Source organism: Glycine soja, chromosome 12 (genome assembly GCF_004193775.1).
Source record: "Glycine soja cultivar W05 chromosome 12, ASM419377v2, whole genome shotgun sequence".
Classification (NCBI taxonomy): domain Eukaryota; kingdom Viridiplantae; phylum Streptophyta; class Magnoliopsida; order Fabales; family Fabaceae; genus Glycine; species Glycine soja.
The window spans coordinates 25,696,723-25,710,435 of NC_041013.1; the positions used below are offsets into that span (position 1 = coordinate 25,696,723).

At 36.4% G+C, this 13,713-nt stretch overlaps 2 protein-coding genes across 3 annotated transcripts; one reads left to right on the forward strand and one right to left on the reverse strand.

The window, feature by feature from the left end:
- Positions 1–1,220: 1,220 nt before the first annotated feature.
- Positions 1,221–11,033, reverse strand: LOC114379960 (probable WRKY transcription factor 32). Of its 2 annotated transcripts, none has more exons than XM_028338818.1 (5): positions 10,140–11,033; positions 10,006–10,055; positions 5,887–6,587; positions 5,616–5,765; positions 1,221–1,891 (listed from the first exon to the last, which is right to left on the reverse strand). In XM_028338818.1, exons 1-5 carry the CDS (start codon positions 10,282–10,284, stop codon positions 1,546–1,548), a joined length of 1,392 nt encoding a protein of 463 aa, XP_028194619.1. In that variant the 5' UTR covers positions 10,285–11,033; the 3' UTR covers positions 1,221–1,545. The 2 variants fall into 2 exon arrangements, with proteins under 2 accessions (XP_028194619.1, XP_028194618.1); XM_028338817.1 differs by having other exon boundaries at positions 1,221–1,903; positions 10,140–11,030.
- Positions 11,034–11,545: 512 nt separating this feature from the next.
- Positions 11,546–13,054, forward strand: LOC114378888 (protein MAIN-LIKE 1-like). Its single transcript, XM_028337477.1, has 4 exons — positions 11,546–11,646; positions 11,944–12,271; positions 12,356–12,534; positions 12,694–13,054. Exons 1-4 carry the CDS (start codon positions 11,546–11,548, stop codon positions 13,052–13,054), a joined length of 969 nt encoding a protein of 322 aa, XP_028193278.1.
- The last annotated feature ends 659 nt before the right edge of the window (positions 13,055–13,713 follow it).

Sequence of the window (13,713 nt, forward strand, 5' to 3'; positions counted from 1 at the left end):
CATCATATCCATTGTCATACAATTGACTTATGCTCAGCAACTTGTGTTTGAGTCCTTCAACAAATAATACGTTATCAATAGAGGGATAGGAATGTATACCTATCTTACACACTCATATTATTTGCCCTTTTTTATTCCCTTCGAAAGTGAGGGTTCCGCCATGATAGGGAGTCAAGCATTGAAACATACACCATTCTCTTGTCATGTGTCATGAGCAATCACTATCCACGTACCATAATAGGTGTTTTCTTCCTGGTATCAAGGGCATTTGCAACAGGAGTTATCTTTTCCTTAAGTACCCAAATCTTTTTAGGTCTTCTCTTGTTAGTTTTAAATGCATTGAACGTATCATTTCTAAGTCGATCCTTGCATTTGGACGTCATATGTCCAACTTGACCACAAAAGTAGCAAACAACTTTATCTTCATCATGAACATAAATTTTCCTTCATATCCATTTCCATATTTATTTGTGAGACATCTATAATATCCTAACAGTTGTCAAGACTTCCATATCCACCAATAAATTTGATCAATGTAGACTTTAAGGTTTCAATTTATTCATTAAATTTTACAACATTTTGAGATTGACCCTTAAATTCTTTATTTTTTAAAGGCTTTTCATTTAAAACTTTGTGTTCTTCACATTCTACCATTCAGATTTGCTTTCATGTGTTTCATGCTAGTCGCACTTCGTACAAAATAGCATTGCTCATTTTATAATTCATTTTTATATTTGCATTTGAATAAATTATTTAATGATACTATAGTATTGTGCTATAGTAATTAATAGTATAATTCGATAATATGAATTTTCTATACTATCAAATCTCTACTGCTAAAGTATAAATATTGTGTAAATAATGTGTTGTTTGGATGAATAAATATAAAAAATAAAGAACTTTCTCTCATTTATCATGAGAAAAAAGAAAATTTTCAAAAGATAATTAAATTATATAAAAAAATAATTTTATAATAATTAAAAATTAAATTTAACTTAAAAAAAGAAATTTTTAATTTTTTTTTCTTAACATAAAATTATTCATTATTTTTTAATTTTTAAGAAGATTATCTTATTTTTTTAATGGATAAAAGAGATATTTTCCCTCTAATTTCATACGAATTCAAAGGAAAGTTTTTTTTTCTTTCTTGTAGACCCCAAAAAAATCGCTCCTTGTTTTTCCTCCCAACTAAACAGCAGAAATCCCATATTTTTATTCTATCGACTTCCTTTTTATTTCATTCCTTTCTATTTACACTCAAACAAACAATGTGTGAGTGAAGTTGAATGATAACACTATCCTCACCTGTTCTCACTCTCCCTGAGAATAAGATACAAGTCTATTCCATATTCGCTCGACTACGCAAGCTGTTTCAGACCAGCTGAACGTTGTGTACAAATAAATATAACTGCTCCACTAAAAGACTACATACATGAGTAAAGAAATCAAGAAAGAGAAGGTAAACATAGGAAACCACCAAAATTACATGAGGCCTACCAATTAATTTATATAGATGCAACTGCATGAGTTTATGAAAAGATGTATTCAACAAGGTTTAATTTCAAAACCTATGCTCAAAAGAGTTCGAGCCGACTCAATTGCTTTCTCACCCTCAAGGTCCATCGCTTCCCCCATCAATTCTCCTTCTGTGTCCTCTGAACATTGAGCTTCAGTTTCCTGGCTTTGCAGCAAGCCAGTTTTTTTGAACTGCACATTGTTCATTGAAGCAGGTGCTGCCGCAGCCACAAGTGAAGCACTAGGCGGGCCATGTCGTTTCTTGGGTACAGGCATGTCATGATCATGCACTCCCTTGTATGTTATGATGAGAGCTTTTGAATTATCCACAGCAGTCTCAATGTGCTTTCGGACAGGACATCCAGAAGAAGTGCATCTGTAGTAGTTTCTGAAAATTCAAGCCACATCACATTGATAACCACAAAAAAAAGACACTTCAATAGCCAAATAGAACAAAAAAGGAAGTCATCATCCCATATAAAGGCATAAAGGGAATTTTAAAACTTTTCGAGATTGTTGTTTCATCACTTAAAATATTTGCTCCCTACATGATGAGAAGAACAGAAAATAGGAGAGAAAACTTTCCTCCAAGGATTTCCCCTTCACAAAGGATTTCTCCTTTCACAAAAGCTACTGCTCAATTTACAAATCATGAGATCCCCCTCTCTCCTATCTTTCTTCCCCTATTTATATCTAATAAACCCCTTACTGACTAACTAACTTCTTAGAAGGCTAACAATATTAAATAATTCTCCCTTCTCCTTATATCTTAACAACACACACCCCTCCTAAAAGTCAACCTTATCCTTAAAGTTGGACTTAAGCACAAGAGGACAGCTCAACCCAAAAGACTAGTCCATTAGGTGAGAGAACCTCAGGGCTCAAGTACCACATCAAATAGTTTATTCTACTCAATGTGGGACTCCTAACATTGTCACCCCCTTTAAGGGCCGACGTCCACGACAGCCATCACTCTATCGACATTAACCCAATGGTAGCCCTTTTCCCTTGGACGGTTTCACTCAGCTATCAGTATTCGGTTTGCACCTTAATCTAGCCTATAAGTAGCCTTTCCGTGACTTGACTCTCAATGAAAGCACCAATTGTTAGGACTTAAGCACAAGAGGAGAGTCCAACCCAACAGGTGAGAGAACCTCAAGGCTTAAGTACCACATCAATGAGGGACTCCTAACATATTCTCAGCAAAATACAGAAGGAAAGGATCATACTACTAACAATACAACTTTCTAATCCTCTGATTTGGAAGGGATTAACCCATTATTACTTATATTTCCTACCATAAATGATGGAAATACGACCTAAGCATGTGAAAAATTTTAATAGATGGTTTGCACCAAGGTGGTTTTTAACAATATGATTTCCTGTGTAGAAGCCTGGCAACTCCACCTACTGTGTTTTGTCTCATCTCAACTCCACTTACCTCTTGGTGTTTTGAAGTTTGAAGTACCTTTATGTTTTTTTTACTGTTTTGTAATTAGGATGGGATTACATATATATGATTATATATGCATATTATACTGCTTTTTACTTATCATGATGAATTGAAGTTCAATTATGTGTTTGAAGTGTGATATAATGATTTGTTACTTTATATATGCACATATATATTATTATATATGCTTATATATGAATTTCATAAATTTGTAGGATCTTACAATCCGTGTTACGATATCCCGATTTATGATCCATAGTCCCCTTTCTGACCTTGAGTAAGATCTCAATTTTAACTACCATGAATATAAGTATATATCTACTGTTGTTATATTTTTGTCCCCTCTATTTTTATAATTTGAACTCGCTGCTCCCAATTTTTTCAGTCATTGTCAAATTTTGTGTTTTATTGGCTAATTTTTTTCCTTACATTTAGTTCCCTTTTCAACTCACTGAGTACTTCTATGCTTTATTTAGTTGGACATTTTAATCCCTTTTCAACTCACTGCATTTGATTTTGATATTTGTCTATTTTTTTCATATGTATGATAATTAGTTATTATTATTATTTTTAAATAAATTGTCCCCACTACTCAGGGTCCTAGATCTGCCACTGTGTCCCCAAAAGCCACAAATAAGATGCTCCCATCATCACATGTTGCAACCAAAGGAATCTGAAACCATGCCCAACTTAGGTGTAATTTTAAACATAACAACCTTAAATCTAAGAATGGAAGTTATAAAATGCCCAGATAAGAGAAAAATCATCCGTTTTATAATCATATTCTTTTATGTCCATACAAGTATCAGAGAGCAGAGTCAGCAGACAGAGATGTCCTTGATTACTAACTGCCACAGACCATCTTATCAGTCTACCAGATATCAACTATTCCAGTGACAACATAAAGAATGGTGGGGAGATGACATGGTACTTCTCAGGCACAAAATCCTCCTCCAGATATCAATTGTTATTTCAACTATCAAGACTAATATTTGGTTTAGTGGAAATTCTAGAGACATACTAAGCTACATACCAACCCTTGATTGTGCATACTAGAAACTTATATTGTGTCTTTACGGAATAAGTTATTTTATGCTTGAATACATTCAAAATCTTTCTGATAGAACTTTTTGAAAAAAAATGTATTTTTCCTGAAAGTTAATTAAAAAATGTGCATGGATCCTCAAGCAAAGTAATATTAAATGCAAAACACATTTCAAAACTAGAATAAAGGGGCAAACATATCTTGAATGAAGATCAAGCCCTAAAGAAGAGGAGCATTTTAGAACTTGTTACACCTAACTAAGCATATCATGACAATTTCTCACTACAGCTGTTAATAACATTTTCATAATGGAAATGTGGTTATTACAGTATTCTTCAGAGGTAAAAATATTTCAGTATTTGCGTGATATCCAGCTTATATTTTAAGTTTATTTCAGGGGGCTGAAGATCTGGCTCTATTGCACATTTGGATTTGGATAATATATGGACTCCAGCAAATCATTAAAACCTTCTTGTTGGATAAAATCCATCTAAATTTGATAACATAATTCTTGTTTGACCTTCGGGTTGCGATAGTGTCAATACCCAAATGTAATCAGGTGATTGTGAGAGGCTGCTAAAGGAAAATGTATGGTTGACTAATTTTAATATTTTGAGAATTGATTTTACAATGTCATAAGTGGTTAAGGGAGAAGGGAAGGGAGGAAGGGTTGTGGGTTCAATCCCCGTTGCTAACAAAAAAAAACTAACATTTGCTGATAAAAAAAAAAAAAAAGATTTTACCGAATTGGTTATCTTCTGAAACACAACTTTTGCAAGGAGATTCATATCCTTCTCAAAGAGTACCATAATGAGAAGCTTCTTAATGTTTCTTAGCTTTACCAAATTTGGCCGTGCATACATTTGTCAAGGGTTTTATAGTAGACAACTAAAAAATTAAAATAGTCTTACCAAAAGAATGTTGAAAAACAAATCCCAGCATAAGTGGTGTCAGGAGAAAAAAAATTCTAGCTGCTTTTATAAAAATACAATTGTAAAGCTGAGTGACAAGAATCACAGAAGGAATGTATTTACAGTGATGTCCATCTGCATTCCTTGAAGATCCAATTAGTCTGACTTTTATGGGGACACATTTCCATAAAGGATGCAGTATTTCATAGAACATTAAAAGGGGACATGCAAGATTTGATTTAAAACAAAATACTCACAAGCATTAAGAAGCATTCCATTGCATGAGCAACCAAAACAATGTCATACATAAATAAAAGCGCATACAAAATTGTCTTAGAATTTGGGCTTAGGGCCTTACTCAATCCCACAAAACACCAAGCAATTAACGCAACCCCCAAAAAGGCTGCAAACAAGGTAGGTTAGGGGCAACCGCAATTAAGGCAACTTTCCAACATTTTTCTAAAACAGTATCTTTAATGGATTTGACACTCAGTGTACTAGTGTCTTGATCCTTATCACCAAATAAAATAAACCACGTAGTCATCATTTAGGTTAAGATTTGCAACCAAATCAAACAGGAAATTAATTTATAAAATTCAACATTGAAGCTAGGTCTTCCACAAAAGAAAGCAATTAAATTCAGGTTTTATTTTAAATATGAAAAGAAAGCAAACAAAATATAGCCATGCACCTGAAATGTGGATTTCCCTTCACCAACTTTTGTCCATACTTGCGCCACCGGTATCCATCACCTGATATCCCCACATCCTCTGTCGCATGTACAACAAACTTTGGTTTCTTGCCATGTTTTACTGCTGAATCCAAATCACCATTGTTCAATCTAGTTATCATATTAAGGAGAAGAGCATTAGACCACTAGATCCAGCCGCAATTAGGAGAAAAAGTACTTATTCTTTAAAAATTATTTTCCTATGAAGAAAATGAATTCACATGCAACTTGCCTTCTTTTTGGCTCTCGGTCATTGACATGCTTTTCCTTCAAAATAATTTTACCATTCTCAACATTAGATGAGTTTTCTAGATTCTTATCACCATTGCAGGGTGCTTCTTGCAAAGGTTCTTTCGGAGAAGATGATGGATCAGAATTATTCAGAACTTTGGTAGACTGCTTTGGAACACTGCTTTCTTCTTTAGGTTCACTGGAAGGCAGGAGCTTACTTTCCTTGGTGGTATCAATTTTATGCGGAGGATCATGATTATGTTGACTTTTATAAACAATCTCTATCACATGTCCTGAATGGTCACAAAATTTAATCTTCTTAGCACAACAATTTGAATGGGTACACTTGTAATAGCTTCGAGAACCCATAGGATTCTTCACTTGCTTCTGGCCGTACTTCCGCCAGTTGTATCCATCAGATGCAGATGCCCTTACAGCAGAAACAGAAGATAAGGTTGTACCATCAGAAGGTGTTCCTTTGTCTCCTTTCGACACTTGTACACTATTAGCCTTGGGAGGAGATGGTCTCTGTTGTGATACAGTGGGACTAAGGGCAGATGATAAAGAATGTGAAACAGAAGTTGGTGATAGTTCAGATAATGAAGTTGAACAAACAGACTGAAGTTGATTTTCTGTCTGTTTTTGAGGTGCCTCAACTGCATCTTTTTCAATAGTTTCCTCATCAGGAGGCTGAGCTGACACCTGAGCAGAAAATGATGCATTTCATTTAATGAAACCAAATTAATGGGGTTTAAAGAAGATGCAACTATCTTATGCTTAATTTGAATCCAAAAATATTGCATTATGTCATGTTGGGTGTGTTAGGTTACCAATTACGCAAGTGTATGAAGGAAGGACACATGGCAAGTATAAGAGGAAGTCAGAGCAGCAGCCAGCCAGAACCTGGATTAGGTAGCTGACTAAGATCAGTTACAGTTAGTAAGTTACAGTTAGTAGTTAGCTTTGTAATTGTTAGTATTTAGCCTTGTAATTGTTCAAGTTAGTTAAAGGCAGTTAGTTGGTTAGTTAGTTAGCAGTCAGCTATAAATAGAGTTGGATTGCCTAGAATTAGGAGGAGGAATAATCACTGTGGTTGGTTAGGGAGGCTAGGCTCAAATCCCTAGTGGTGCATTTGTACTGCAAGAGTAATAAAACAACAGATTGCCCTGGTACCATCACTGGTATCAGAGCAAAATTTTGATCCTGAGACGTAAAGCTATTCATGGTTTCAACGCGAGGAAACATGGATGCACGTGTGGAATTTCTGGAACGAGGGTTCGAAGGCATGATCAACACACGTGAGGACGTCGCAAGTTTGAAGCGATTGTTTGAAGAGGAACGCATCGAGCAAGCGGAGCTGAAGGCGAAAATGGCAGAGCTAATGGCAGCGGTGCGGATCTTGTCGAGCACCGAGCGGGGAAGTGGCAATCGTGACCATGTAGAACAGCAAAATCGCGATCGAGAGGTAAAGTGGCGGAAACTTGAGATTCCAATTTTTGACTGAGGAGATGCATTTGGTTGGACAAATAAGGCGGAACGCTATTTCGAGATTAAAGGTGTAGAGGAAGAAGATAGAATCTAGGCAGCCATGGTCGCAATGGAAGGAAAGGCACTAACCTGGTACCAGTGGTGGGAATTCTGCGCGAAAAACCCTAATTGGACAGATTTCAAGAATGTTGTGATTCAGCGGTTTCAGCCTTCAATGAACCAAAGCCCTTACGAGTTACTATTCAGTTTGAAACACGAAGGAACAGTAAAAGAATATTGCGAGGAGTTCGAATTGTATGCAGGTCCATTGAGAGGAATAGAACCTGAGTATTTGAAAGGCATATTTCTGAATGGACTGAAAGAAGTGGTGAGGGCAGAGTTAAAGTTGCATCCAGTAAACACCACCCTCCCTGAATTGATGGACTATGCGCATCGGATAGATGAGAAAAATTCACAAATGGAAAAAGGTAATGTTGGAGGTAATAGAGGTTGTCCAACTAGAAGTTATAGTTCCTCAAGAACTGTAACGTGGGATCTAGGAAACAAAGGCACCACGGCAAAAACAAGAGAGACGAGTTCGAGCTCGGAATCAAATAGTGTGAAGTCCACTAGGGCATACAGAGGTAGGCCTTTCAGGAGGCTGTCAGATGCGGAGTTCCAAGAAAGGGCAGAAAAAGGACTTTGTTATCGCTGTGACGGGAAATTTGGCCCTGGTCATATATGCCCCAATAAACAATTCCAAGTCCTTATTTTGGGAGAAGGACAAGATGAAGAAGACGAAAAAGAAGGAATCAGTTGATGTTATGAAACAGCAATTTCCTGCATTTCACCTTGAGGACAAGGTAGCTCTCTTGGGGGGGAGTATTGTTAGGTTACCAATTACGCAAGTGTATGAAGGAAGGAAACATGGCAAGTATAAGAGGAAGTCAGAGCAGCAGCCAGAGCAGCCAGAACCTGGATTAGGTAGCTGACTAAGATCAGTTACAGTTAGTAAGTTACAGTTAGTAGTTAGCTTTGTAACTGTTAGTAGTTAGCCTTGTAACTGTTCAAGTTAGTTAAAGGCAGTTAGTTAGTTAGCAGTCAGCTATAAATAGAGTTGGACTGCCTAGAATTAGGGGGAGGAATAATCACTGTGGTTGGTTAGGGAGGCTAGGCTCAAATCCCTAGTGGTGCATTTGTACTGCAAGAGTAATAAAACAAGAGATTGGCCTGGTACCATCAGTGTGGTTCATAAAGAAAGCAATCAAATTACTAATTAATAAATGCAACTTGAGTTCCCACCTAGGAGATGTTACTATGAATTTAAGAAAGTTTTGCGGGTTGCACTTTTAGATCATCATTCATCATTGGATATATATTGTTCATAAAACCATACAAACTCCAGAATAAGACTCTTGATCCATCATTAATGCATCTTGGCTGATCAAGATTAGAAGCCAAACTGCAAAATCAGGAGCTTTTCAAAGACGAATTAAGCCCTAAAAGCTCTTAGGTGAAAACTAATGAATGGTTCATATCTCTAGCATGGCCCATCTTGTGATCCCCCTCAGGCTAGAAAAATGGATAACTTGTTGTACTGGAATTTAAATTAATTACAAAGGGAAAGCATGATTAAAAGTATCAAACTCCGGTCCACTTATTCATGGAAGAACATGCATTTTGTAGCTAGATTCATGGGGGCTTGATTAAATTTAAATTAATTTTTACTATCTTGGAATAATCCTATAGTTAGAATCTGGAGTTTACTTCTCATTTTCTTGTTATGTTTCATGTAATCCCAAGATTCTAAGCCTCTACAAATGATTTTAAAGGCCCAAGAAGGCACATAACCTTCAAACAGTCAATGAGTTTCAGATTGCAAATCCTCGCGAAAAGCGAAGTTCTTAAAAACAGTGGCACAAAAATCCAGTTTAAATAACTTATTTACAGCTTATTAGGACTTATCTTATGACGTGAGCATTTGTTTGGGAGAGCTAATAAAAATCATTTATGATATATCCATAAGATGTTTTCAGCTTATTTCAATAGACTCCTTTTGTAAATACAGTTTTAAGCTTATATGAAAACAATTGAACTTTATTTCATCTTCAATCATAGAAACATATCTTATACAGTAAATGACAAACACTTGTTTAATAAGCACTTAATTAATCTTCAGCAACTCATAATAACAAGAAGCACCAATATCGGCTAATAATCCCTTCATAATGTACCAGAGACCAACCAGAACATAATTCAAAAGAATCAAACAGCAAAACTAGCTTCGAAATTCGTGACTCAAAATTTAATAATAATAATAATAATAATAATAATAATAATAATAATAGTGATGATGATGATGATAAAATATGTTTTCAGTCGTGTACTTTAGGTAAAACTTGATTTTAGTTCCCTGATTGGTTTTAGTTCCCCAATTTCAATTTGATCTTTGTACTTTACAAAAAAAAATAGTGGTTTTTGTCCCTTGTTACAGTGAAAAAGTGTGGGATGAGGGACGGAAACCACTGTTTTTCTAAGGTTCAGAGGGACCAAATTGATCAAAGCTAAAATTCAGAAACTAATACCAATTTTATCGAAAGTACAAATTTTTAGTCTAATCATAATAATTTAACACAAAAAAAAATGCTCCGACCTTACTCTCAGCTTTTCCACCTTTATGTGCGGTAGAGCTGCCCTGCATATCTGCGGCATCAACCACACACTATTATTCAGAATTCACTACTTGCATTCAAGGGAAGAAAAAACAGTGATTTAAACGCAGCGTACGAGTGGCAAGGTCATGCGGAAGCGAGGAGCGGTGAACTAGGGTTTCCGAGTTGGGTGGCGCTCCATCAGAAGGAGTGGAAGTGCGTGACTCGGTGGAGAGGGACGAGTCAGTGACTCGTTGCTGCGTCTCTTCATCCTCTTCCATGACAGTGCACTGCACAACGACAACTTTTCTCTTCAGTCTATGATTATTCCACCACGAATTTTCATTTTCTCGCTGGCTTTTTGATTGATTGGTATTTGATGGAGAGAGTGCATTGGGATTGTGTTGTGAAAGAAATAAAGGAAGAAAGCTAGGTGATGTGTGTCGGGGTATATGTGTCTTTGACTGCTATTGACTAGTACGCTCTTTCTCTCTCTTCCAGGTGGGTTGTCGGGTTTTGCCACGACTTCCTGGACCTGCATCGCCGTTGCTTCTCTTCTAATCCAATTTCACGGTTTTGTTAACGCCGTGTTGTTCTTCTGATCCTGACCACACTTGATTGGAAGACTCAGCAGTCAGCTCTTTCCCTATACCCGTTTTCTCTTCTCTTCGGACCGTTAGTATTAATTGGGAGGGTGTTGCCGTGGAACCTTAGAATTTTTTTTGAGACACCAAGCAATTAATGTGAAAACGCTAAAATATTTTTCATCTTTTTTCTATAAATAAAAGCAAGTGGCTCGTTCGTATGAATACTATTCATTGTCGTCTACGCTTCTCCTCTCCTTCAGTCCTTCGTCGTTGCTCCTTCATTGCTTCTTTTCCGTTCCCTATTCACCCTATTGTCCCTATTCTCTACTATTCATTGTCTTCCGCTTCTAGGGGGTTTGTGATCTTCTCTATTCATGTAGCAAGCTTCTTCTTTTTCGTTTGGTTTCTCATCTTCGTCTTTGTTCATTGGCTTGACGTATTTCCATTCTCCTTCGAGATAAGTCGTTCTATTTATCATTTTTGGCTTGTTTGTGTATTGTTTTGTTTGAATCATTGCTTTGTGGTTGTTGGTTGTCGACGATGGTAGCTATTTTTGCATTTTTCCGGTAACTTTACGTGAAAATGACATTTTTTTAACTGTTGAGCATACGGATTGTCAATCTGTATGAATTATACGGATCAGTAATTTGTATGACATTTTTTTAAAATTCTATATTTATATTTCTAATTTTATTTTGAATTTATTTTGCAATGTAATTTTTTTGTATATTAGCAATTTTATAAGTATTGATTTGGTGATATTATTTTATAGTGGTATAAAAACAATACAAAAAATTATTTTAGTAATTAGATTGGTAAAAAAAATTATAATAAATATAAACGGATTTGGAAATAACAATATCGTAATATTAAATTTGTTTAACTTTTAAAACATATTGAAACCAATATTTAAAAGATATTAAACTTGTTCGTTTTAAAAAATATTGTGCAGATAATGGTTAGAACTAGAAGTCTCGGACGGGCTTTAGACCAAGCAATAGGAAAAGCCCTAGGGAAGAGAGAGGCTAGTGATGATGATAATGATGCCCCCAAGCGGTGAACGCCTACTGCATCTACCTGTAGGCAGCGACAAGAGGCGCGTGTTGTTGAGGATCCTCCTACGGTCGTAGAGGAATTAAATGAAGAGCAGCAACAACCACTTGTTGAAAAGGCTGTTACTGATGTTGAGGGTTTTTCCAGGCGGATCCCATGACACATCAATTTTGAGAGATTTTGAAAATCACGTTGCTTTGAGAGTCTGGAATGGAGAGGTGTGTAAATCTTAAAAAACATAAAGCACGTAGCTTAGAACTTATAATTTTTATGTTACATGATCGATATTATTGTTTCCAGGAACGTCATAGAGCTTAAGCTATTTTCCCATGGAAGGAAGATGACTAAGTTCGGCAGGCCTGCTCCAAAGATTGAAGGCCTTGTGGCTACTAGCAGACTAAGTCCTTTGATCGCATGTTCCCTAGATACCATCGATCGAGGACTTATGTTTGCTTTCGTGGAACGCTGGCATAAGGAAACTAGTAGTTTCCATTTGCCTGTAGGAGAGGTGACTATCACCTTGGATGACGTGGCATCGTTGCTACATTTGTCGATCATAGGGGTGTTCCATAGCTTCGCGTTGCTTCATATCGACGATGTTGTTTATATGTTGGTGGAATTACTTGAGGTCAGCACTGCAAAGGCAAGAGCTAAGATGATTCAATGTCATGGCTCTTATGTTCAACTATCTTGGCTGTGAGATGTGTATCAGACAAAAATCAACGCATGTCACTGGATCATAGCAGTGCGAGCATATTTGTTGCATCTGCTTGGATGCACACTCTTTGCTAACAAGAGTGCCACACACATGCACGTTGTATTCTTGGATGCACCACGTGACTTAACACAGAGTGGGACTTACGCTTGGGGCATTGCTGCACTTGTGTATATGTATGATAATTTAAATGAGGCGTCAAAGAGCACGATGAGGCAACTTGCAGGATATATCACTATGTTGCAGGTTAGTTGACATGTTAATAATTTTTTTTTCATTGGCGTTGGTTATTATATGTTGTTGCTTATTTTAATATGTTTGCAAAATATATGTAGTATTTGCATCTATGAGCATTTCCTGTATATTGGTTCCGCCATAGCTGCTGAGGATTATGACGAGCGGAGACTGCATGCATGCCGATGGACCTCTAGCAAGACATTACCCGTGTCGACGTATTGTAGGGGTCTAGACAGACTAACCCCTGATGTTGTGTGTTGGATTCCATATGGTGACCACCATTCATTTAGAGAATTTAAGGTCATCTCCTTGTTTTCCGGCCATCTCAGATGGGGCCCCTTGACGGTCATTCATCGACCGGAGAGTGTTGTACGACAGTTTGGGTACATCCAGACCATTCTGCCACATCCTGCTACGCCTTTGATTTCTGTTGAAGAAATGGATGATAGATGGATGTAGTTCGGTGACTATGTTAGACCTATGGGGCAAATTTGTGTAGTAGCTTGCCAGTGTTCGTCAAATTACATTGAGTAGTTCTACATGATTTCGCATCCGTTTATGACTCTAGGATGGTTTTACATAACAATCCTAGAGTTCCATCGGTTCAACAATATGGCACATTTGTTGAACCAAATGTGCCTCAACAACCGATGGCGGCAACAACACCTGATGAACTAAAGTTTTTTTTTTCCTTATGTATGTTATTTTTAATTTTGTGGATAATTTTTTTATCTGGTACATTTATTTATTGACATTGAGATTTGGTTAATTTATAAATTTGGTATGTTACTTACGGACACATGGTTAATTATTTTATACAAATTTTTGTTATTCGTTTATCGTTAATTAGCCATTAATGTTGATTTGAGGAATAAATTAATTCTTCCTTAACAAATTATGAATGTGTTTGTTATTTTCAAAATACTTATTTATGTCCTAACTTTTAAAAGTTATCTTAACAAAGCAACACAATTAGTGGAAATAACATGCATAGCGTAACAAAATGTCAACAAAATAATTATTTACAGAAACGCCAGTGGAAATAACATATTTTATGTTCATTCTTCACCTAAATCAATAAATTCGGTTTTTAGCCTTGACAATTTTGTGTAACGCTG

Bases quoted from the DNA above. Each gene is read 5' to 3' on its own strand.
- LOC114379960 (XM_028338817.1), bottom strand. From the start codon at position 10,284: ATGGAAGAGGATGAAGAGACGCAGCAACGAGTCACTGACTCGTCCCTC. The intron at 6,588-10,005 runs GTCGGAGCATTT...TTTTCTGCTCAG, and splicing joins GTGGAAAAGCTGAGAGTAAG to GTGTCAGCTCAGCCTCCTGA. The intron at 5,766-5,886 runs GCAAGTTGCATG...TATGATAACTAG, and splicing joins GACCGAGAGCCAAAAAGAAG to ATTGAACAATGGTGATTTGG.
- LOC114378888 (XM_028337477.1), top strand. From the start codon at position 11,546: ATGGTTAGAACTAGAAGTCTCGGACGGGCTTTAGACCAAGCAATAGGA. The intron at 11,647-11,943 runs GTGAACGCCTAC...TATTGTTTCCAG, and splicing joins GATAATGATGCCCCCAAGCG to GAACGTCATAGAGCTTAAGC. The intron at 12,535-12,693 runs GTATGATAATTT...AAATATATGTAG, and splicing joins ATTGCTGCACTTGTGTATAT to TATTTGCATCTATGAGCATT.